The 26,437-nt window shown below is 41.9% G+C and overlaps 1 protein-coding gene across 5 annotated transcripts; it reads left to right on the forward strand.

The window, feature by feature from the left end:
• Positions 1-519: 519 nt before the first annotated feature.
• On the forward strand, positions 520-24,573 carry gatad2ab (GATA zinc finger domain containing 2Ab). Of its 5 annotated transcripts, none has more exons than XM_062424038.1 (11): positions 520-633; positions 14,780-15,088; positions 18,661-18,784; positions 19,080-19,211; positions 19,424-19,495; positions 19,637-19,759; positions 19,933-20,148; positions 20,305-20,554; positions 20,670-21,064; positions 21,193-21,409; positions 21,857-24,573. In XM_062424038.1, exons 2-11 carry the CDS (start codon positions 14,793-14,795, stop codon positions 21,988-21,990), a joined length of 1,959 nt encoding a protein of 652 aa, XP_062280022.1. In that variant the 5' UTR covers positions 520-633; positions 14,780-14,792; the 3' UTR covers positions 21,991-24,573. The 5 variants fall into 5 exon arrangements, with proteins under 5 accessions (XP_062280022.1, XP_062280024.1, XP_062280027.1 ...); XM_062424040.1 differs by having other exon boundaries at positions 19,933-20,133; XM_062424043.1 differs by having other exon boundaries at positions 19,957-20,148.
• The last annotated feature ends 1,864 nt before the right edge of the window (positions 24,574-26,437 follow it).

Raw genomic sequence — 26,437 nt, forward strand, 5'->3', positions numbered from 1 at the left:
TGGTCTTGGGAAGATCCTAGGAGAATGGAAATGGTCAGTTAATGTCTACTTTTACGGACTGAGGCAGCACAAATAGGCACTGTTCTCCCTCTTTCCACATGTATTCCCCCTGTTATGTTGTCTCTGAAACCCACCATATATTTTTATTTATGCAGATACAGCATTAAACTTGATGTTATTGCAATTATGTAGTGGACTGATGTAGCGGCGCAATCAGTTTCAGTCACAAGCCTAATCAAATGCAATGAGTTGCCTACAATACAGGTTGAAACACTAATACAGTGGGCGGTGATACAATAAAATCACTTTGTTTACATATCTGTTAAAAAATAAACGTACTTCCGCTTGCAACACTTGTTGTACTGTCCTTACAACTAATACAACACTTCCGACTTGTAGTTCCAAACGCAGCATTTACCTTCGATGTCAGCAGCTGTAAACTTAACATTTCCGAGGTGTGTGTGAACGCAGCATGACGCCGCCTGTGGTGGCTCATTACATTATCTGGCAGCCGGAGTGGCAGCGGACAGAAGAGAGGGGATCCCCAGGATTTTTATACCGAAGCCAGCGTAATACGACCATAAAACAACTGAAAATCGCGGGGGGAACTTGGTCACGCTCCTCCTGTACTCCGTAAGTTCATGTATTTAATTATCACATCAACTAATTGGATATTTTTAATATTTACAATTAAATTATGACGACGACGGGAAGTTTCTCTATCGACGTTTAGCTCGGCTAAGTTAAGCTAGCTAGCATATAGCTTGATCTCGGCTAACGTGCAAGGTAACAGTTTTGGAGCTACACATACACACATACACACACTCAAGCCTACGTATTGTGAACAACAACCGCCTCAAAAAAGTCGAGGAATATTAAAACTAACTTCCCTGGCAAAACTTGCAATAGGGTGTTCAAATAGTAGATGTAATGTGAATTATCTTTGTATTTACCTATGAGGAAGCTACGAAACTATGGGGCATAATTGACGTTTTCCGCCAATAACTAACGCTTGATTATTTGTGAATAAATTTAGAGACTGTCTGTCTGGGCAGGCGAGTGTCCAGGGAGTTAGCAATGTTAGCAGGCTAACTTAGCTTGTTAGCTTGCCTTTTAAACACTAGCGGCACCCTGACTGAGATGGGGTCGGTTTCATTGTCTGTCGTGTATCGCTATTTGGATGCGTACAGACATCCAAGCGAAATGTCATAATATACTATGATCGTATGTAAAGGAGAGTGTGCCCCAAGTGTTTAATGACTTTCTTGTATTATTTTTGTAGCCGCTGCTGTTAGCTCTCGTTTAGTTAGCCACTTGTTTTGTAGTCGGACAGATGGACAGGTTGTTGTTGGCAAGCCAAGTTAACGTTAGCATGAGATAGCATGTTGTTGTTGTTGATGGTTTAGTTGGAAATAGGTAGCTTCTCTTTTTGGACAAAGTTAGATCACTAAAGTTTATGGACATCATTGCCGGTGTTGCTACCGGTTATTGTTAAGCCGACCGCTCTTCTTAGCCATGGATGGGTATGATTATGGCTTCATGAGCCATTGATCTCAGAACTTTGTCAGATTAGCTCAACCGTGAAAAGCCTTTTTATGGAGGCGTAATGGTGGACGGTTGTGCTTCCGTCGGGGTGTGTGTGTGTCTGTCTGTCTGTCCACGACGGGTTAGCAGCTATCACCCACATCAAAACACGCGCAACTGAATACCTGTGTGCCTGCCCCAGAATAATAAGGCTTTTGTAATTGTGATTAAATTAATCATTAATTGTAATATTACGAGGTGTCTCGTTCAAGTTAAAGGGCATGCTCTATAGTTAAGAGTACAGTTAATTCCCGTTGATGTCAAGCAATTGTGGACATTCGTGTGATATTAATAGACTATATCTTTAGTGAGATATGTGTGAATTATTAAGCTTTGTGATGACTCTCATGTGACTCAGGGTTTTAATACCTTTTTTTATGCAGTTTCCGCATCATGAACCATGATGTTTGAATGGATTCAAGTTATGGTTGTATTCACCTGTCTTTTGAAGTGAAAAGGAGTGTGTATATCCATACCTCTGCTGAGTTAGTGCCCTCCTCTGAGAACAAGCAGACAGTTGGCACCCTTGGCTAGTGATGGGGGACACATGTCACTTTGCATTTTATGATGGGCCGTGGATTTGCCCTAGGGGGGGTGCCTCTTATGAAAAACCCTCCCTTGAGTGATGTGACCAGACAGGCATGACTCAAGATCCACTCTTATTCTGCTGCATCAGGGTTGAAACTTTTTAAAGATACATCTGTATTTTCTACCACCCGCTAGGTCTGTTTTTGCCTTTGTCATTAGAAAGGCTCAAGAGTACCTTGGACATTTGTTTACTTACCATTGATACATTTAATTTAGTCATATTAGTCGTGGTATTTGCAGGTCTTCCGTCTCAAATTTGATCTCTGTATTTTTTCATTAGTGCCGGGTTCCAACTTGTACAGGCCATGATGTGGAGCAGTAGGCATGAACGTGAAGGCTTGGATGTTAGTGTTCTACTGCACAATTAAACGTTTTTATGTCTCATTTATTATAATGTTATAGTTAATGTATCCAAACTAGAAAACTAGATGTGTAAGATTCAACAAAGATGTATCTTTTTTTCCCATTAAACATTAGTAGTCTTTGTTTCTTACCTGCTCTAATGCTTAACAATAAACATGGGCCTAATACTGGTGTTAACTCTGCTTGGTAAGATGGTATCGCTCTTATTGTTTCCTTCCAGCCACATCTGGATGTAGTGTTATCATAATAGTATCTGTCTAGCTCACTGTGAGGCACACTTAAACACAACAGTTAGCGTCTGGTTCAGTGTGAACTCAGTCATCATGAAAAGGTTAACAGGAAATGCTGGTAAAAACTGCGAAATCTCACCAAAATCGATCAGCTACGTGGTGTTAATGTAGATAAGTAATGGAATGCCTTGGCTTATTTTGGTTCAGATCATGTAACTTAGCAGGTTTAGATAGTATTTACACGATTTAAATGTTTTGTTTTTAAAAAAAAAATCCTTTGAGAACTGTTTGTCTTTCTTTGTCCTAACGTATTGCATCAGAGGACAGGAATAGTCGTATAGGCTTTGGGGTTCCACCCAAAGGCCTTGGGCAATTCTTAGAGCTGTAGGAGAGGAATCCTCCGGTGTTTGGCTGACTGAACTATTTCTTGTTTATCCTGGTGGACTTCATATTGACTCAAGTACATGTGCAGAGTTTACAGTGAGACCAACCTGCTGCAGGCAATCAGAGGTGAATGAGTGATTGGTTAGGCTTTTTGTTTAATGAAGCTAACCTGTTCAATGTACGTTGAAATACAAACAAACCCACTCTAAGTTAAGACTTATTCAAAGCCTCCGCCTTACTTCCTCCACCTTAATACTTTCCCCTAGATAAGAAGTTTACTCATTGTCTATTTGTGTGGCTAAAATACTGTCCACTGGTTCAAACTGGACATTCAGTATTATAGAAAATGTATCGTATTCCTTAATACAAGGCAAGTGGCCACCTTTTGACTGGGTGGGCTTTCATACAGATCTGTGACAAATTAAAGGAAAAAACATTATGTTTCTTAGTAAGGTGTTGGGCCTCCACGTGCCATCAGAACAGCTTCAATGCACCTTGGCATTGATTCTACAAGTCTCTGAACTGTACTGGGGGGATGAACACCATTCTTCAAATGACGTAATGATGGTGGTGGAGAGTGCTGTCTAAAGGCCCAAATGCACTGAAAGCAATATGCACCTCATTTGACACGTGTCAATTAATGCTCCTTTAGTGCATTGCAGGCATCACATTTGAAATGCCACCGCCACAGAACCAACGCATATTTTTCCTGTTGTTCTTTGCTTTTTACTGCTGCATTAGTTGGATGCAGTGAATGAATGAAAAGGAGAAATGCAGAGGAGGAAAGTGAAACTAAGAGTGTCTGTTTCCACAGAAAATCATCTGTTGCTCGCTTTCTCGTGCTATTGCTCTCTTTTTCGGCTACAGAAAAAACACAGCTTTGGTTGCAGGGTTCTCATTTGACGGTTCAACTTTGAAATAATGTTGGGAATATAGGTGCATCAAGGCAATTTGAGACGCCTCATAATGCTCTTGATGCACATTTGGCCATTTAAAACAATAGGTATAGTACCAAAACACACGCATCAGATGCTTTCGGTACATTTGGGTGAATGAGGTTCTCCCCTGTGCTTCCACACTACAGACTACAGTCTGGACGCTGAAGCAGGAAAGGTGAACAAATGTTATAAAAAATGAATCTCTAGAATCTGCGCCCTCTGTGCGTCTAAATGCAGGCTAAACTAGTAAACAAACTGCAGTAGCTATAAGTCACGGACAGAAAGAGTCACTAACAGGGATTTTTGGTCCAAACCGGCAACCAACGGGTCCAAAGTGACATTTGCAGGTATATCAATATGCTGTTTAATCTGCTGCAGCTGAGAAGCTAATTAGCTATCTAGTTGCTAACTGATGTTTGAGGTGCACTTTTCCCCTGTAAAGGTTGGTTTAGTGTTTCGTTCAACAATCTGCATGACAAGACGTGTGTTCATGTTCCTAAGTTATCAAGGCCATAGGCACAAGTTCCTTCTTCAAGTGTTCGACAGAATAAATGGAAGCGCAGTTATATTTGTCTGCCTTTTTTCTTTTCTTTCTTTTTTTTGTGCTGATCCAAAAAATTATCCAATCCATGACTAAGAATCATGATACGATCCACATCGTGAGTTTTTGTGATCTGTTGCACAGTTAATGTTCTGGATATGATTTGGATTGTGATATAAGATAAAGATAAGGTAATAATATTAAGCTGAACATGATGTGTGACATTTTCACACCAAGCACTCACACACAGACATACAGACATGTGCTGTGACATAATCCCCTCCTACTGCTGCCCCCTGACGACCGGATTCCCCGTTGGTGATCTCAAGTAACCACGATTGGACTAATGAAAATGGAAACGATCGGCCAACTGGACTATGTAATTATGGACGGACTGTTCTCAATCATCAAATGTGAGCTGCCAACCACAATTTCCGGCCTTATCTACTGATGTCTTTCCCATAGATCTAAATGCAGATATTACTTTAATCGCTGTTCTTTTTTAAACACCAACCAGTTTATGACTGAAGCTCCTGCCATCCGTGTCCCAACAATGGACTCTCTTTCAAAGTCACTTAGATCTTTCCCTGTTGCTATCTTGATACAAAATCATCTTGCTCAGCATTTACATACATTTTATAGATGCCACAGAGCATGAATGGATGTTAATTACTTTATTGTACCATACAGTGAACCTGTGTAGAAGCATGTGCATTTGTTGTGTTTCTCCTCTTATTCAGGATTTGGACTTTTAATTTGTCACCTGTATGTAGCTTAAACTGAACCGAATGCTTGTAGATTCATCACATCTAAAGGTAAAATCTACAAAATTCCACAATAAACGAGAAATTGTGAATGTCACAATCCATTTTTTAAAAAAAAAAACAAATGATTATTACTCAATTAATTGAGAAAATTGTTTGCATATTAATCAGTGAGGAAAATAAGCCCTCAACTGAATGTCTTTGAATTTTAAGTGTTTGTGGCATTGTGTAGCTGTAACCAGCACAACAGCTCCTGTCCCTGAGCTCCGTAGGGGAAAAAAATACTACAACAATTTCCTCATATCTTCAAAGCTGTAACCAATCAATACTTTCATGGTTAGAAACCTGCTGTTGATGGGGATAACATTAATGCCTCTATTTGGTTCCAGCAGCATTTTTGCTTACAAGTGAAACCTGCATGACCAGTCCTGCCTGAAATGGCATCTCATCTGATCTAAACAAGACTAATTGCACATTTACCGGTTATGGAATACACATCGCTAAAGTTGTTTTTTCAGTCTGCGTGTAACAATTGCTTCCACTGTGTGGCCAGTGCTGACATGGCAACTCTAGAACTCTCAGTGCAGCAAACAGGCAGGACTGCAACTTGAATACATGCAGCATCAAGGCATGTGTCCAAGAGGGTACAAACTGTCCCGGCTGGCTCCCTGCTACATGTTTTTATTGTTGTTGTTTGGGTTGTCTGTATACCATCGGCGCCCATATCAAGGGTAAACTGCACTTTCTCTAGTAGATGGTACACAGTAATATTTTGGAATGGTGGATGGAAAGGAAATTTTGTAAATGAACGCTGGTCAAAAATATTCAGAAATGGTCGTCTTTGGGCCTGAGTGCCGCAAAGTGTCCTAAACACTGCATGGATTGTCTTCCAATGTGTCACATTACATAGGAAAGTAATGACCTGATTATTATTATTCCTGAAACTCACTGTCATTCCCACTGCCCCATATCTGTTGGATCAGTCCATTATCAGGCTGATATCATGTAGCCGGGGGTGGAAAATGAATTGGGCTACAAATCATATTTTGGAAATCACCATAATGAATCCAAATTAAATTTTAGTCTTCATATTTCTAGCAAGCAGGACTCTCCCCTGAAATCGTTTGTATGATGGTCCAGCACCATTTTTAATAGCCTGTAAATAAATTTCACCCCAGGGACAAAACATTGTTTTACTATATTGAAATTAGATAAAAATGACTGAAAGTATGGGGTTGTGATTCTCTACTCAACATTTTTGAGCTGTAGAAGAGGTGGTTGTAAAAAGGATTGTAGTTTCCTCATTGCCCAAGAGCAGCAGTTTTGGTCTACTTAAATGGAGACCAGTTAAACCATTATAACCCGGTTCTTCTCTGTCTGTCCACTTCACAGCTTTACAGAGGACTGTCAGACAGTAGCAGCTCTAAATGTTTGTAACATACTGAACATATGAATGGACAGCTGAGTATATTCAGGCCTGGATTATTTGTTTTGCTGGATGTTGTTACACTTTTCTCTACTGTGAAAACTGGTAATCATTGAAGGTGACTGAATCCATGTGGACAACTGCTGAAGAGGAAACCACTTTTTTACTTCTTTTTTTTTTACATTGACCTTTGAAGTCTGCATTGTGTCGGTGTGCGATACATAAAAAATACGACTTTGGTTGGAGTGTTGCTTTAATCAACTTCCATTTGCTTCCTTTTTATTATGATTCTTTGTGTACATGAAAGGGAAAATTGTGAAATAAATAGATATGAAAGTTAAGGACATACAAGTGGAGAATGAACTAAAAGCAGCATCTATGTTCTGGTCCTACAGTTGTTTTCTGTGTTCGGAGGAAAAAAACTGGGGAAAAAATGTCATGGCAAAGTTGTAATCAACATAATTAGTATTTCCATTTATCAATGTGTATGTATATATATATATATATAAAAATTTGGCTTAAATTTTAGATGATCCCTGTCTCGTTTTTTTCCCCCAAATCAACAATTACTTTTTATTATAGTTACCATAATCATATCCAGTGATTTTGTGATTACAGGCACGAGAGAACTACTAAAGACGGTTGACTTGAAATGTTAAGCAGCTTTGGAGCTTCATAATCTAGACTTCCCTCATGTCATATGATGGTTAGTTCGTTACGTTCTGTTAATGGTGTGAATTAATTACTCAAAATACACCCGAAGGCTTCGATGTTACGCACGTATATGTGTGTGCGTGCTCCCCAAATACAGAAGAGATATTGCCTGTTAGAATAGTATGTCCTTTTATTTGTATGTTCTCTTTATGATGAGGATACATTAACAAGCACCCCACTGTGTCTGTGTTTATAAAAAATAAAAAATAAAAAAAAGACCATAGCCGTGCATGTTTTAATGTTTATGCATTCTTTTGTGATCATGTACAAATGCCAGGTTTTCACTTCCTGGACTTGCTGCTGTTGTCGTTGTCACGTTGCTGAGGGAGAATCCAGGTGGAGACATGCACACACATATATAGTTCTCTTGCTCTCGTTTGCTCACACACACACACACATACACACAATCACACATACACACACTCACAGGCAGTCTGGCAGATTCAGGGTTAAAGGCTTCCATTTTGTTAGGTAACACCCTAATGGTCTGATCTGTCAGTGGCGTTAAAATGGCAGGGGCTTAACCCTTGGCGTTCGGGACATAACCAGTAGGGGCACACACGCACACACATACACACGTGCACACGCTCTGGGCTGGCCGAGCCTACAACAGAACAACTGAGAAGGTGGAGGGAGGGAGGGAGGGGTAGAGGGAAAGACGAAGAGGGAGGGAGGGAGAGAGAGAGAGAGAGAGAGAAGACAAGGAAGAATATTTTTCACTTGGGTACAGTTAGATTATGGCTTGACTAACCACATGCTCTCTGCACCCTTTTCCCTCCCCCAACCATGGCACCACCTCAGCTGGGTCCCTGCCCCCACTCCTAGCCTGGTGAGCACAGATTAGCATAGGTAGTCTGATCTTGTTTCTGTTTAGACGATACCCCCAAAGGAAAAGAACTGTACTCTTTGACAACCTGAAATTATTTTGTAATTGAAAAAACATCTTTTTATAAGATTGATATGACATAAGATACAACATAAAGAAAGCAGTAATCTTTACGGTGATTAGTAAGTAATGAGCCCTGCACTCAAAATAATCATGACATGGCTATATCTGCCAGTACGATAATTGGCAGTTTGAGCGATTAATTTAGTATTACAGGAGCCACGGCCCCTTAGCCATACAAGAAACAGAGTTGTCGCTCTGCTGTCTTTTATTGGGCAATAATAATCCATACTGGTATTGCTTTTATTGGACAGTATAATTGTTGTTTCCCCTCTTATTGAACCCAAAGGACACAGTTGAAAAGCCTCATTTAAAAAAAAAAAGGCTGTTAATGTGTTGGCTGACTGGGTCCAGTCCCAGTGGGGAGATCATTACAGCGCTGGAGATGAGAGGCTTGCATGCAACCCGAGGGGACGAGTCTCTGCCATTGATCTGCTCTCTATGAACTAGTGGACACAAAAGAAGACGGACTCAGAATAAAACCTGTAGTGTCAGACAGGTCAGAAGATTTCTATCTCCTTTCAGGCAAGTGCATCATATTCTGCCGCATAATATACAGGGATGGGAGATTTACTTCATGCACCTTATTTTAGTGACAAGAAGACAGATGTTAGCCCGTGCAGCCCCTACAGAGAAATGCAAATGTGTTAAATATATTGATTTACACAAGCCTGCTTTGAGGCAGTCACAGTGCAGGGCAGCAAACAGGGCAATAGAGATATCTCCTCACTAGCAGACTTTCAACTCCCTCGTCCTTTGTTTGTAGCTGGACCGACAAGGGCTTATAACTCAGCCTTATAACCCTGAATGTCTGACTGACTGAGTGATGAAGTTACACCATTGGTCAGCTGGCCCAGTGTTGGAGTTTCCCCATTGGCTGTTGCCCTTTCAAAATGAATTGGCACAAACTGTTGCAATTACGTCCTTGGGATGTGTACAGCAGAGCCCCTGTGCACAATCCCAAAAGAAGTTTTAAAAACACACATTTACTCACCGAAGCATCTCATACAGAGGCTTCAGCAACCAACTCACCGGTACAAAGAGACACGACAGATCCATTATACCAGCCTGCGCAGCAGCTAGCAGGTAGTTAGCAGGGCTGGCATTGTTAGTATAGCCATGTGTAGCCCATAGACTGTATAAAAATAAGGTGTACCGCAGTGTGTCTGGTTTAACAGCACAGTACTTGGCAGGTGACAGGTGTGTTTACAGTTTTTGTGGGCATTGAAAGACATCACAGCACGGATATTAAGTCACACAGCAGACGGACTGTTAGCCTAACATGCTAATCCTACATAAACATATGATGTGTGTTTATAGACATCCATAGATAGATGAAAGCAGGGGGAGTTAACAGATAATTAGATTAGTTGAAATTGAAATTCTTTCTCTTTCAAATCAAACATTCCAAGATATGAGTGGAAAGTATTGTTCCTGCAACTGTATATACAGCCTTTTCCTTTTTTTTTTGACACAAATGTAGTTTAATAATAATGTCATGTGATATGCTAATTCAGTAACCATGAACAACAAATATTACAGGGACCACTACAAAAAATTGCACATTTAATATCCAGGAATTCACATTATAGACACTACCACTGACTACCCCTGTAACAAATTGGCCACAATTAAACACATTGACCATACATGGTCGAGCAGTATACAGTACGAGGTTTTGATCTAGAGTTTTTTCTGCTCTGCCCTCAGGCCTTATTATTGTGAAGGGAGCGAGAGGGACATGCTTCTATTCCTCCTTCGTGGTCTCCTGAGAGGAACAGGCACAGATCCCCAATCACTGACTGTGTCTTGTACTCTCTCGCTCAGCTCTTGTCGTTTTTGTAGCTGTTGTAGAGAATGTATTTTTATGTCAAAGTGATGTGTCTTCATTAGGTTACACCGGTCATACAATATGCTCTATAATGAAGAGAATGTTTGATCACTCACCAACATTATACAGATGTCTGAATGTCTGGTAATGACTCTACAGTGTAAACAAAATTCATGCTTTGGTACATTACAGATTTGGTATGGTCTTGAAAAGCTTGCTCCAACTTAATTACAAAACTATACACTTATATTAGATTACTACTACTAATTCTAGTGATATAATACTAACTAATTGAAGTGAATCCTTTTCATTTGTACAATTATGAATTTGTTTATGTCTCTAATTTGCACAATAAACACCTAAAATGAGAAGGTGACAACATTGTTTTTCCTTCTACATCTCTGATTCTTAATAACGAGGGGTTTATCACAGTGGGAGGTATTTTGATGTTGATAGACAACATTCACTGGTCAGCCACTTGTGCTGAGATGCTACAACTAATAACAGGAGCTAAAAAGAAGGTGTTTTCACTCAGGATTTCCTCATCCCATTTATTAGAGTATCATCCAGGTTGCCCTAAATGTTGTACTTTTATTCATGTCAACTGCTTACAAAGAAAATGAAAAACCAGCTTACCGCTGTACCCACAAAATCAATAGCAACGATGATAATAAAATGAAGATTGTGTGTATGATGCATCAGCATTGTGTCGACTTGTGTGAAATGTTCCTGATTTTTAAAGTCTGTCTGCATTTTGATATTTCTGTAATCTGAACCCAGCGTCAAAGAGTCTATGGGCTACGTTTGTAGCGTAAATCAAAAGAGTTGTAACGTGAGAAAACTGGCAGGCTTGGTAGTCTGAAATGGATACTGGATTGGAGTTAGATCAGAGATTGTGAGCAGTATGGCTGATCCTGAAGGAAAACTGTTACTCTCGCTGTGTCCTTGGCAGCAAAGTTTGGAGCACCAGTTCGCTCCAGGCGTCTCCTGATGGACTCGTTGATGGATAAGTCGGACTTGTTTGTGAGACTGTAGTGTCACTTTCAGTTAATTTTACACAGTGGATTGATGGAGCCGGGGGAGCATCAACTGCCAGGACTGCTACTAGCACTGATTGATTCAGGTGATTTGTCTGGCCATAAAATACAAATTCCTGATCTCATCTTTGGAAACAAGTAGGTTTATGTAAGTTAAAGCAAACGATACTGTATTTTAAAAAAATGCTCCTTTTGAGATGATTTGTTGACAGATATACTGTTTTTTAATCCCTGAGATCCTGAGATTAAGACAGAGACAACACTTCATTCTAGTTTTGTCTTGATATGTCTTCATTGTGTCTCCTGTGTTATACCTGCTTGCCTCTATGTCACCTCCTGCCATCACAAATGCTCCGAGCAGTGTCTCAATGCAACACTGTCTCAGCTTCTGATAGCTTGAAGTATTGATGCATTGTTTTCTCTGCTTTCCAGCCTTCTCAAGTGTCACTGTGAATGACAAGGCATAGATAAACTCTTGTGTTTGATGGCTAGGCTCTGATAGACGCCTGTATAGTAAAGATGCTCTTAGTGTAGGTCTCCTACAACCCAGAGCTTGTTAATGACCTCATATCGAGCAACAAGCCTTCAGGGCTTATATAGAAACCAAGGCACAGAATAGAAAATGGGCTCCAGTGAGTGGCGGTGCTCCACTGAAGGTCTAGTGAGATGCAGTGTGATGCAACAATGAAGACCAGCACACACACGCACATCCCTCTCAGGCAGTGCCAAGCGTGCACATTATGCTCATAGCTTACAGCATATGCATGCACAACAAAATGTATTTGTTTCCTTCCCCCGTTGCTTAGCAGCAGTACACCCAGCACATTGAATGTTGGATTCATTAAGCCCGCCATCTCTTTTGGGACAAAGGTAGCCACGTGTCTCTAGACCTGAAACTAGCAACAACAGCCATACTAGCCACACACAGATCTGAGGCTGCACCGTCTCGAAGGGTCACAGTCATCTTGTATCCGACACGGTTCACCACCACACTGTTACACACTTTTAATGCTGCACTCATTTTTTTCGTGTGTGTGTGTGTGTGTGTGTGTGTGTGTGTGTGTGTGTGTGTGTGTGTGTGTGTGTGTGTGTGTGTGTGTGTGTGTGTGTGTGTGTGTGTGTGTGTGTGTGTGTGTGTGTGTGTGTGTGTGTGTGTGTGTGTGTGTGTGTGTGTGTGTGTGTGTGTGTGTGTGTGTGTGTGTGTGTGTGTGTGTGTGTGTTATGGGAATGCACACACACCCACACGCAAGCTGTCATCCCTGGCAGATAGATGGCCTTTGTGTGCAGGGATGGTACAGCAGGGCACATCTGTCCTTGTTGTGTACCCGTGCATTTTATGCTCCACGCTCTTACATGCAAACTCAGACCTGAATGTTTTAGCTGAGTTTGTAGTTTTGTTTTCAACTTTTTCCTCGGTTTAGTCATTGCCAGCATCTCTCAACTCGACATCTTGCAAAGTGTCGGGGATGCTCGTGTATTATCTCTAGTGAAAATAAAAAGCTGGCTGAATTAACAGATGTAAATTGTTGGAACAACTGCAACAACAAACTGCAGTGCCAGAAATGTGTTGAATTTGCTGAAAAGCAGTTTCCTTTTCCCAACTTCCATTGATTTATTGTTTCAGTGCTTTGCTTTCAGACACCAGACTTGTAGTGGGTTTTTTGTATATCCTATTGTCAATTATGACATTATCTTGGCGTTGGATTCCAGAGAAAACACTCTTAAGATGATTATAATATCCAGTAATTCTAGCAAAGTTTTAATGTTATTTTAGAGAATCCAATATCATTAAAGGCAACTTTTGGTCGACAGACTTTTTATGTCCGTTTAGGAATGTCCGAAGACGACATCAGTTTCTCCTCCTCTCTCCCTCCCTCCCTACAACGTGTGGGATGTGTCTGCAGCCTCCCCGTCTCCTTCCCTCCCTTCTGCCACTCTGTCTCTCCAGGGGTTAAACCTGCGCCTTCTCTCAATCGGAGACCAGTTTGAACCGGTTTTTCAGGGAAGCACTTTTTTGTCTCTCATGGAATCTTGGGATAGGGTCATGCGGAGCTGCGATGATGTCACGTTGGACCAGAAAGACCTTGAGTCAGCTTTCTGCATCAGAAATACAAGATGGTGTATATGCATGCATGCAGTTAGTTTTAGCCTGAATGATCATTTAATCATCACATCAACATTTTTTACACATCTGCACAATGTTCATGCGCTCATCATCAAGTTTTTGTGAGCAACATCATATTTTTATCTTTATTTTTTTTATAGTTTGCAAGTGGCTGATCCATAATGAGCAAATGGCCTACATTGGTGCGAATGTTTCATAGCGATGTTGCTATTTTTCTGCTGTGTAATAGGTTTTCCCAGAAAGCTAAGTGGGTCTTGTCATCCTATGCTGTTACTGTACTGACTGATATTTGGGTCAGCATCTGGGGCACTGGCAGTTAGGACAGGAGATGCCTGTACACCTCAGAATGGTCGCTTTTTATACAACTGGAAATATTGAACATGGTACATTTTCATGCAGTCAACTCCAAAGCAGCGTTAAATGAAACATGTAAATCATTATTTCCCACAAAAACCTGGAGTCACATATATGTAGTCAGTATTTGTTTTGTACATCAGGGTTCCAGATGAAACAAACACACTTTGGGGCCCTTTGTTAACCTTTTGTACTGGTGGAACTGGCGCTACTTCATATTTTAGGTGATTACCAGTGCAGGATTTAGTTGTGCAATTCTCCTGGGCTCTGTCATAATGCAGTAGCAACGAGTGGAGTAAAATGTAATGAAAGATACTTGAAACGAGGAGACGTTGCCATTCACATAGTGTAGGTGGCACTGATTGAGAGCCATTTGTTTTTAAGTATCTGCCATTTGAATTTATTAAATTTCTACCTTTGTGACTGCAGATTCATATTAGATTTAATAGTTCAGTTTCCACAGTCACTCTGTTGGCACTTGTTGTTTCCTCTGAGACCCAGTGACAAGAAGGGTAGCCTCGCAGGTCAGCGATCTCTGCAGAGTTTACACCTTCAACTGCTGTCATCCCGTTAAATTAAACTGAGGCTGTTACAGCGTTTTGTATCCTCCGCCTTGGGTGCTCCCTGTTGTTTACGGCAGGCACAATAATCTTACCTCAGCTAAAGTAACTCTAAGCATTTACTTCACATGATGTACAGGACTGCTTCTTCCTTGCTGGACCCTCACTTGTCTTTGCTAGCTCCAAATCAGATTCAAGGGCATCCTGTACTGCCACTGGATGTGAGTCAGTGAGACCTTGATCTCTGCCGCATCGTCCAAACCTGCAACCTGCTGTGTATTTTAAATGCACACATGCAAGGATTTAAGCTTTTTACTTTTTTGTCAGTGGTTGTTTTCTGTCTCCTGTAAATGTATCCACACTGTTTGTAACAGTTTCCCTCTTGTCTCCCCAGGGTGAGAGCAGCCATGTCAGAGGAGGTAGTGCGTCAAACGCGCAGCCAGAAGCGGGCTCTGGAGAGGGACCATGCTACTATAGCAGGGCCCCTGGGGGACATGGAGAGTAAACGGGTTAAGCTGGAGAAGGGGGATGTGCCTGGGAGTCCCCTTGCCTTGGTGGGATCTGAAGCTGAGGGTGTCAAGCTGAAGAGTGAGCAGGCTGCAAAAGTTGCAGCCAGCATCCTAAAGTCCGGGGAAGTGAAGGCCACCATCAAGGTGGAGGTGCAGACTGGAGACGAGCCCGTTGATATGAGCACATCCAAAAGGTTAGACAAAGATCACAAGGTTGGAGTCAGTGCTCCATGGTGTTCATGTGTTGGGCTGTCAGCTGTCAGCTCAGACCTGGTCTGAGTCTTTAGTAGGGCTGGGTGCACTACTTAATACTTTTTTAAGGTATTGCCCGAAATAAATCGATACCAAGTAATATCGAAACATCTCCTGTCAAAGGATACCTTCAATCGATCCTTTTTGCACCCAGAGCTAGGAAGTATGACTTTTTGTTTGTACTTGCTCACAGCCAATCAACACAAGCGTTCTTCAATTAATAAATATTAATAATTAAAAAACTTTCAAAATGCATTTGTGTAAAAATCAAAACATTTAGATGTGGAGGAGTGGTGGCATTTTATGCAATTTAATGCTTCTATTCACATGATGGGTATCGAATGAAGTACTCAACTGGTATCACTCTAAGGGTACTTGGATTGGTACTGGTATCATCATTTTTTAAACAATACCCAGCCCTGGTTTTTAGTCTGTTGGCCTGCTGTGCAATAAAAAAAACAGTCAATAATCTTTAACAGTTAGGTCTGCTGCTGTAGTGGGCCTCAATATTGCGTATTCTGCCAACTTTGTCCACAATAAACCCTTTTATGAGTATTTCCAGCTGGACAAAGTGCACCATAATCAGCTTACAAACTAGTTGGTATCTGCGAGGGTAAAAGATGCGAAGAGTACTTAGCTGCAGCTGTTAAATCATCATATGGGTGTTGGGAATGGATGTGAATGGCAAGCAGGACTTGAGACAAACAGACAACTGTGACAAAGTATCTGTTTCCATTTTCATGTTTGGGTTTGTACGTACTGTAGACCCTGGATTTTGTGCATGCATGCACAGCGTGTAGTTGTATGTAGAGATGTGTGTGTTGGGAGTTGCGAGTTTCTCTCTAACTTTGCTCTAGCAAGTGGTCTGACAGGAGTCGTACAGGAAGTTGCTGTGTGGTTGTCGGCAGCCTGCCCCCATTTTGAAAAGTTTGAGGCTCCTGAGGCCTGGGCTCCATTTTCTCCCACAGCAGCACCTGAACTCTGCCTCACACTTCACACAAAATGAAGGCTATGTGTCACAAACTGGTTCCAACTGGCCGTTGCCATGGTTTCCACATTGGAAGGAGCAGTTGGAGGAAGGAGGGGCCAGGAGGGTTGGTGGGTGTGTCACATGACCACGCAGAGAAATGCCTGATGTCATGTGATGTGTTTGGTAGAGCGATAAATACACACACTGATGTGATGGCAGTTCAAGTGGAACAGAGAGATGATTCAGCTAAAAAGTGTGTTGGATCTGTTTGTGATATATCATAAGTTCACTGAAGTGTCATCTTTGGCCCCTGTTTAACCCTGAGCATGCATTTTTGTGTGCTTACTCACTGCAAGGTGATTACCTTATTGTTGAATATGGAGTACTTATCTGTGTAAGCCAGCTTTGTAAATATAATAATACAATATAATGCAAGCCAAGTCGGGGTAAATGAAGACTGAACTAAATGTGTCTTGCATAGATACATGGGTAAAATGAGTGTCACTAGCAAGCAACCTTCATTAGTTTTACTGCGTTGTGACACTTTGTATACAGTTTAAAATTATGTTACTATTTGAGCCCTCTTGTCCCGGCCTGTTGACTGTTACTAGCCCGGCTATTTCATTTAATTGTAAAGCCTTACGTAGCTTAAAAGGGCACTCCAGTTACTTTGAATAGAGAATCCCACTGCACCTAATAATGACTGATTCAGCATTACTGTTGCTGGGTCAGTGTGAAGCCATGACCAGGGAAGCCGAGGCATGCAGAAACACTGGACCTTACGTAACCAAGCTGGTGTCTGTTGTGATGCTTGTGTAAGCTCTTGTCAAGTGAGTGGAAGCACAAACTAGTCCATGTCATTTAGTCAAGAGAGGCAGAGTCAGTGGGTCGCCATCAGGTTGCTTGTGTGAAACCTGAAGCTCTCTATTCTCAAATGCGACTTGTGTCTGACATAATTGATCATTTCATACGTGCGGAATGTAAACAGGGCTGGGCAGGGAAGCTGCTGCCCCTTCAGGCCTCAGCTGTGCAACAGGAGAGTAATCTTTCTCAGAATAGCAGTACCATGGCTGTAGACGTCTCTAGATTTTAGTGGAAAGATATCGGGAAAGTCATTTCCAGGAAGTAGCAGTGTAATGTATAAGCAGGGTTTGATTGTGTCCTCTGCAGCTGGGTAAAGTAACTGTATGACAGTAAATGCTTGTTGTGGTTTGTGCTGTGAGTGCTTAGTCTGCTGAAATCCTGATCTCATAATGCAAGTGAAAATGACATGGTTGTTGTCACATAGTTGACCTTGTTGAACTGATGCAAGGTCTGATGAGGAGCTCAGCTTAGACAGCTGTTGTGTGGAAGAAAAGGACAGTAGAGAAATGTGTCTGAGGACAGGAGTGTGCGAAAAGGGTGAGGAACTGAGTCAGAGAGTTGGGAGTATAAAAGATGAACAAGTAAGTACTGTTGGGGGAGGGGTGTGTGAAGTAGTGACTGAGTGAGTGACTGGGTGAGAGCGAGTGTACACAATAGGTTGGCTCCTGGCCATGTATTCCCCTCCCCCTCACTGTCACCCTCTCCAGTGTCTCCAGCGGACCTCCGCTCTGCTCTGCTTGTGACTCTGGTGTCGGCAGCTGGGAGGGAGGGGAGAGCAGAGCTGAGGCCCAGGCTGTGCCGATCTGGCTAGGCCATAGGCCTCGCCACGGAGGTAGGCGAGGGGTGAGGCCCTGTCTGGGTGGTAAACTGGGCCTAAGCTTGAAGCCCTGAAGCCTCTTGCTCGACAGCACCTGAACAATTATATAACTTCACTCCATGTGTGCATGCATAACTCCACATTATGGCACAAACTTGTATCTCTCACATACCGTCATAGACCACAACCTCTACCTCACCTCATCTTCCACCAGTTCTTCTGACCACGTTGACTTCTGTTTTCTAACGCCCCAACCCGAATGACCTGAAAGGATCCATGCTGTGGTACAAGCAGATTTATTCTTACACTATGGTCCACGTGCTGTAAAATTACTACCACCCCCTTCCTCTTATCTCCACCCATCTCCAGATTGATGCGAAAGTAGCTTGCCACTGGTTGTCTTTGTTCTCTGTAGGCCTCAGGAAAAGCCACTTCACATCTTATCAAAGGCCTTAAGCCTTTTCCTCCAATAAAAAACAAAATTACATTTAATTTACCCTTTGTGTGCATGTTGTTTGACTGACTTTCCCATCTTTGTTGGACGGGAGGGAAAAAGGTCCATCTGTCGATGGTACCTTTTGCTAGAGATTATGGTTTGTTGAGATTTTCCCCTGCCGCCATTACTCCATTATTGATCTCTTGGTTCTTGCCTTCTTGTGTGTCCCAGTGCACATTTTCACTACAACGGGCGATCAAATCATTATTATTTACCGCCATCTACTGGATATAAGATAAAACTACAAGTTATTTGCAGTTAACGGTATTTGTAGTGTTTTAGACTGAAATATATTACAGTGTGAAACTTGATAGAATAATAAAAACACATTCTTATTATTATTGTCTTTTCATATTTCTACCCTCAGTGATATTAAGAGAGAGCGACAGCCACCTTCGCCAGATGATGTGATCGTGTTATCAGACAACGAGCCATCCAGTCCTGTGATGAATGGCCACTGCTTCACGAAGACTGACACAGATAAACTCATGGTAGGAGAACAAATGTAAACTTTGCATACAACACTGATTTATTCTGTCTACTGCCTCAGATGTCTTCATTTTTATTAAGTGGTACCTGCTGAATTGGAACACCAAACTGAAAACAGATGGCTTCACCTGCTACACTGTCTTCTGTTTATCAATTCCATAATACATTTGAAGGCATATGTTTTGATTAGTCAGTACTGAAATTGCTTTAAATTGTACCTTTTGTTTATTTGCAATCTGTTAAACTGGCCACATTAAACCGTCAAAAAACCCTTCTCCTCTGTTATGGTGTATATAGAAAAGCTCCCCTGAAGAGAGGGAGCGCATCATCAAACAGCTGAAAGAAGAACTGCGACTCCAAGAAGCCAAGCTGGTGCTGCTCAAAAAACTACGACAGAGCCAAATCCAGAAGGAGAGCACAGTACAGAAGGTAAAACCCCCAGAAGAGGAAAAAGACTGATGTTTATTTATCATGTTTAATTTGAGCTGATAGACGGATCAGTGATGGGAGCTGTTGTCTCACAAAATTAGGCTTCTCAATTTACATAATAAACAACGACTTTTATAAATTCCTGCTTATTCATGTCTTCAAGTAGATTCAGATGTATTCAGGAAATAATGTTAATGTCTGTTAATTTCAAGGCGACTGGCTCTGTGGCTACTCCTCCTCCTCTGGTGAGAGGTAGCATCACATCAAGCAAAGGACCCCTCCAGGTAGATACATTTATTTCACCTCACCTAGCTGACCTCACAACGACGCACGTAAAATTACACAGCTTTACTGCTTTTGTAGCATAATGTTAAATATGGTTATAATGTCATAAACATCTGCCAACATTTTTGCTGCGTTTACAGGTGACAAGTCGTAGCTCAGGCACGGTGATCCCCCCACCGCTGGTGCGGGGTGGGCAGCATGTCCCGTCCAAACACAACTCTCAGATTGTCATGCCACCCCTGGTCAGAGGAGCCCAGGTTAGGGTGAGGGGGTTTTGACGCCTCATATTATAATGATCACCACACTGTCCCATTTTAAGGGGTACTCCTTTGTAGGAGTTTAAAGTTGAAGATTTCTTTGTTAATTTCTTGCTTTGTCTTCTCCTTGCTCTTTTCATGCCTCTGGGTCTCTGTCCTCTGCATTTTGCTGCTGTCAGCCTATTGCAGTGACTCCGCAGCAGATAGCCAGTCTGCGTCAGCAACAACAACATCACAGCGGTTCAGGCCCCCCTCCACTCTTGCTGGCTCCCAGGGCTTCTGTGCCCAATGTCCAGGTCCAGGGCCAGAGGATCATTCAGCAGGGACTCATTCGGGTGGCTAATGTGGCCAACAGTAATGTCATGGTTAACATCCCACAGGTTAGGATGCAATATGTAAGCAAACACAACACACTCACCTCTAAAATGATTTTCATTGTTACCATCACTCTGGGTATCACTCATAATAGGACACATTGGTTAAGTGAGACCCTTTCATTGATAGACTACACCACATATCGCTAAATCAGATTCTGTTATGTCTGTATCCAGGCCTCTCCAACCAGCCTAAAGGGCTCTTCAGCGTCGCCCAATTCTAACATAAATGATAGTCCAGCCAGCCGGCAGGCGGCCGCCAAGCTTGCACTTCGCAAGCAGTTGGAGAAGACACTGCTGGAGATCCCACCACCCAAACCACCTGCCCCCGAGTTCAACTTCCTTCCTTCAGCAGCCAATAATGAGTTCATCTACTTGTTGGGGTTGGAAGAAGTGGTGCAAAAACTTCTGGAGATGCATGGCAGGGGTAGGTTTATCTGAACTTGGCACCATGGTAGCTCTTTTTGGGATGTTTGTAGTGCGGTGGTGGATTTAATAGTAGATTACATATTGTCTAAAGTAGTTCTCTGTTTTTTATACAGGTAATCTGGGCCCAGCTGCTGCAATTGCAAGCTCCATTCCCAAAGAGCCATACAACTGCGCCCAATGTAAGACGGACTTTACATCCCGCTGGAGAAAAGAGAAGGCTGGGACCATCCTATGTGACCAATGTATGTCGTCCAATCAGAAGAAGGCCCTAAAGGCTGAGCACACCAGTCGGCTGAAGGCAGCTTTTGTTAAGGCACTCCAACAGGAGCAGGAGATTGAGCAGCGTATCCTCCAGCAGTCTTCCTCTTCTGCCTCATCTGTCTCTAAAACCACCTCGTCCTCTCCCTCAATGTCCAAAAGTGAGGTGCTGGTGTCCCAGCAGTACAAGCAGGTCAGGGCTGCCATGCAGCACAGATCTGTGTCTGGCCACCACTCCAGCATTAAGCAGGTTAGCATGGCCTTTTATTGTGATGGACCTACATTTTTAATAAGATCAAAATATGAAAAAATGCACTGGCTAATCACCATGTCAATTTATACTTACTCCAGCACTCATATCACATTATCTCCCTGCAGAGTCCTAGTCAGCTGTCACATAGCCTCCAGTCTCGTGGTGTGGCCCACTCATTCACCACCTCCCAGCTGCAGAGTGCGGTGACAGCAGCAGCGCTGGGAGGCGGGTCAGGTAAGCATGCTGCAGCACGCCCGCTGCACCAGGGGGCAAAGGTCAGCGCCGGCAGCAGTAACCAGGGCAACGTGGCTGCCTGGAGGAAGCAGAGCGGTGGAAACACAGGTAGATAAACGTGAGATTAGGTTAGACCGACAACATGCTCCACTCGTTCTCGCTTTCTGCTGTTATTCAGGGTAACCACTTTCCTCTAAGATGGATTCCTTTCTGGCACTTGTCCTCCTCGTTCTCCTTGTTCTTTCTTCACATTTTCTTGGGCTAAACCTTCTCATTTTAGTATTACTTTTATAGTCCTTCTGTCTTTTTGGCTTTTTTGTAAGCTTGGAAACCAAAACCCTAAAAGGTACAGTTTTTACTGTTTGGGGCAAAACATTTTTCTTCTCCACTCATCTCAAGCTACCACTACACTGACCCTTTCCCTCCTTTCCTTTTCATCTTCTTCCTATATGAGTCAAATACTGTGATTGTGTCATGTCATCATAAAATGGCTGTAAAACATCATGATGTCAGTGATATCCAGTACATTAATCACTTGTATTTGTCTCCTGACAGGTGTGACTATGGCCTATGTGAACCCCAGCTTGTCTGCCCATAAGACAAGCTCTGCAGTTGAGCGTCAGCGAGAGTACCTGCTGGACATGATTCCCTCCCGTTCTATCTCCCAGGCAGCCAACACATGGAAATAATGCAATCTTTCTTCCTACTGACACCATAACTATTAGCCCTCTTAATATCAATAACAGCCATTCTCATTATCATTCTAATCCTTTGTATGGACTTAATGCCTCTGGCCTAAACAGTGCAGGGGAGAATCAACCTCTTTTTTTGTTCTTTTTTTTTTTTGTGGGACTTCTTTCCCAGATCTTTCTGCTACCATCTTCCTCAACTCCTCAACTAATTTGAAGTTGTCCTGAAACAACCGGAGTATTTGGGATACAAGGAATATATCAAATACAGTTTGGGTACTTTCGTGACGGTGACAGGGGTTTACAATTTTATAAACTCCTCCAATGACGTTGCCTCTCCTTCTCTGTATACTGGTTGAACCTCCCAGTTGCACTGAGAGGGAGTCGCCATAACATCCCTGAGTCCTCCTGCCTCTGGACTAGGCAGGGAAAAAAATAATAATTACTATTATACACAATAAAATATTCGCCTTACGTCCTACCCCTCTCCAGTCTGAGCCAGTCAGACTTAGGCCTACGTGGTGGCCGAAACAGAACTTTACTGAAGAACTCATCACAGGGATTGTGGTTGAGCTTCGAGGACCATCCACAAAATAATAAGAACTGCTTCAGCTTTGCAAAAATGAATTCAAAAAACAAAAAAAGGACTGTAAAAGATGATCTCTTCCTGCACACAGACTGCCTCTTCTCTCTAACCTACAGCGCGTATAGCAGAGAAGCTGATGTGTGTTGGATTATTTTGTATGGCTGAATGTTAGGATTTTGTCTTTTCTTCTGTAAGTCATATACTGTGTTTGGAATATTGTGCTCCCTGATACTTTGGAAGTGGCCTCTTGTCGAGGTCTGAATTTACAGGCTAATGTTACTGTTGAGGTGGTTTTACATCTGCTGGGTTCCATGTTGTGGCCTACTGTTAAATACTTTGTTTTTTCTAAGATGAAGAGGAAGAATAAAGATTAAGGTTTCACTGAGTAATGTAAAAACAAGGAGTGTATGGTTGGAGGACTATTCGTATTGAATATTGTAAAAACAAACCTTCCAAAGAACTAGTGGAGCCCAAATGGAATCCCTTCTGCTAGAAGGTTTCTAGTTTATCCGAACCCTCTTTGGATATAAACATGAATTCATGCTGAACTGAGGGGGGTGTAAGGAATGTCATATTTTTGACATTGTTTTGCTTTTAGTCATAGGTTGTGGTGCATTATTTTTCTTCTATAGACAAACTGTCTCTGGGTTTATTTATAGGGTCATGTTAGTAAAGAATATATGCTTCTGCCCTAAGTTTGAATGGAACTCCACTTAAAAATTATGTTTCTCTTGTGTGTCCAGTGGCTCCCACTCACCTTTACGATTGGTCGAAGAGAAGCTGGACAGCTTTCAGAATGTAGTTATGCAAAAAACCCCTATAGCAACAAATTACATGAATTTCTTAGTCTAACATTTAAGGTGTGTATGATTTAGGTCAAGTCCTTGGATTGCGCTAACTATGCCTTTCACATGAGCTATAGTGCATTTTTTATCAGGTTGCAGCAGCACAGGATAAGCTAGTGAAGTACAACATGTCCTACAGGGGAATTCCCATTGCTCATTGAGTTCAGTTATTTACCAACCAATCATGTGCTTGTTTCCTTTCAGTCCCTGGGGTGGTCTAGTTTCTTTAACCTAACACTCAAATCAGTGGTTTTATTAAAGTGTTTCTTTGGCCTATTGGTAAATGTCAAATAAATTAAAATGTAATTGAATTTAAGCAGTAAAAAAAGGGTAAATTGTGCATGCATATTTTTTAATCTGGGTGTTTTGCAAGCATTATATGTAAGAACTGTCAAAACAGGCACGACCACCCCAGCAGTAACTTGTCAATATACTGTATCTGTCCATTTTCCTCCTTTTCACAATCAACCAATAGCATCGATGATCCCATCACTATGTAATTAGAAACCTGCAGCTCTGTTGCCTCGCTCTTGATTTCATAATACATCATGATGTGATAATGTAATGCTATATTGTAAGGAAGTGTGTCCTCGTTGAACCACAGTGTACTCTTCTGTAGCTCACTGAACATTGTCAGGCTCCATACTAAAATATGGTGCACTGAGCCTCTGTTGAAGTGTATCCCTCTATCATGGGGTATCATCACTGTACACCTGGGTTTCATTTAGGATGGTGCAACATACAGTATGTACATTGCTGATAGAAATACAAGCATACGAAGTTTAAGGTTAATTTAAATTGCTCAACATTTTCCTTTTTGTATTTCTGTCTCCAAGTATCAGCGATATTCCAGGTTGTCTGTACATTCCTGACGGGCAGAAGGTAGCAGCCTTGTGGATGCACAATAAGCAATCTGGAATGAGCCCATCATTTTGTACCCTGCTAAGTGTAACCCTTTGCTGTCCTGACTACTGCCTGCTGCTGCTGTTTGACAACAATATCACCATTCCGTTTGTTTTTGGGGTCGTGGCACTGCTAAAACTCAGTGCCGCCCAAATGGAAAAGAAAAAAGATGTATGAGAAATATGTTTGTTTTTTTGGATTTTTTTTCCTGCTCTATCAAATAATAATAAAACTAATTTTAACCCCTCTTTTATGGCTGGCTTGTCTTTATTAAATTTTAAATTTAAAGCAGGCTCTGAGACAGTCTCTGTCTGTAATGTTAAATGACTAAGGCATAATTAATAGAAGGCTTTTGTGGGAGTTGCTCTTATTGCTTTTGTTGTTTCGACCCCCCCCTGCACATGAGCATCTGCGCATCACGAGTCTGTCAACACACAAAGCCCTGTGCTCTCCAGCAGTCACATCACCACCAGTGTATAAAGCCATAAAAAGCAATCATAAAAGATAACTACAGAGAAACCACAGAGTGTAACACTCCCATTGATTCACTGACTGTGAAATAATGGAAACAATCATCATTTCAAAATATTTCATCAACTATTTATTTTCATTTTTATTCTACTGGAGTTTTGATCAGCTCATTCAAACCCCTGAAAAAAAAGCCCTTATTTAAAAAAAAAAAAGTATTATTTTTTGCACATTGATTGAATACAATCTAATGAATTGCTATTACATCCAACCCTTGATTGCAAAGGTACAATATAGTGCAGTTAGTGATATCAACATCTTCTGTATTTTTCATGGACAAAACATCTTCATGCTTTTATCTCTCAATGGTTAACTTTCAATTCCCCCCCCCCTTTTTTAAAGGCATTTTTTAAATACAGAAACATCACAAGCTGTAACTTACCAGTTTGTTTACAATGAGTCTCTTGTTTTAAACTGCAATATTCATTTGTGACCTATAGATGGCAGAGCTCACCTGCATTCCATTGCACATTGTCCTTTCAGGAATTTAATCTCTTGACAGGTACATTTGTGTACTCTGGAAGAAAAAGAAGGACACCCCCGCCCCCCCACCATGTTGAATGTTAGATCACAGTCTAAGTGTGTTGGTTGAGCTGTCTGGAGGGGTGAAGTCTGAGCAGACTGGTGGGAGGGAAAGAGAGAGAGACCTTTGTAGAAGAAAGTGAGCTATTGTTTATCAGCACGACCCACTTATGAGCTCCATTCCTTGGCAGCCAAAGTTTCTCCCCGTGATACGAGTACACATATCCTAGCTTTTCGTGTGTGTTTTTGTGTGTGCATTTTTACACAAATGTTTGTATATTATATTGTATATATGATAGAGAATATTTTTCTCTATCATATTTTTCTTCTTTCTGGTTTCCCTCAGCTGCCCTAAATTCACATGATCATTCTTCATGCATCAAAGTCCATTCGTATTCATTGCAGTCCCATAATCTGTGCTGCAAATTGCTGCCATGTACCCACTTAGGTACTACAGTGCTATTATTTTAGTTTAAGTAATGGTCTTCACTTACCCTCCACCATCATATGAAAGGTGTTACTGTTTGTTATTCAGTGAGTAGTCAAGTGTTTCTCCAGCCTGATGCCTGCTCTAGAATCTACATCAAGGGGTTCTTTTGCCACCAAGGAGTATGCATGAGCTTGTGTGTGCTTGTGTGAATTTGGGGAAGGGGGGGTTGCACCCTGGATGAGTGAACAGCTATGAACGCGGCAGCCTGAGCCAATCAGCCGGCGAGCACCATGCCTCCTGATTCTTAATTGGCTGGCTTTCCCTGTGAGCGCAGCTGATACACAGAGCCAGCTGGTTTTATCAGAGAATGAGCTGGGGCCACAGTGGGAAAGAGACAGGGAGGAGAGGCACAGATACAGAGGCAAGATTCAGAGTGTGTAGCAGCCAGTAATTACCTTCCAGCTTCTGAACCAATCAAGAGCCATAGAGTGATACAGCGGGAGGAAGCCCATTGAGATTCTCAGTCTATTCCCAGGGAAAGACAGCGTGTTTATTGAATTAGAATCAGAGAGAAGGAACAGAACGCTTTTCTCTGGAGTGGCACAGCTCATCCTTTCTCATATTTGCCGAGTC

This window comes from Scomber scombrus, chromosome 8 (genome assembly GCF_963691925.1).
Source record: "Scomber scombrus chromosome 8, fScoSco1.1, whole genome shotgun sequence".
Taxonomy (NCBI): Eukaryota; Metazoa; Chordata; class Actinopteri; order Scombriformes; family Scombridae; genus Scomber; species Scomber scombrus.

What these genes read in the sequence shown, in the direction of transcription:
- gatad2ab (XM_062424038.1), top strand. Translation starts at nt 14,793, where the DNA reads ATGTCAGAGGAGGTAGTGCGTCAAACGCGCAGCCAGAAGCGGGCTCTG. An exon ending in AGGAGAGCACAGTACAGAAG is followed by an intron (nt 19,212 to 19,423) that starts GTAAAACCCCCA and finishes GTTAATTTCAAG; the next exon opens with GCGACTGGCTCTGTGGCTAC. An exon ending in TCAGAGGAGCCCAGGTTAGG is followed by an intron (nt 19,760 to 19,932) that starts GTGAGGGGGTTT and finishes TGCTGCTGTCAG; the next exon opens with CCTATTGCAGTGACTCCGCA.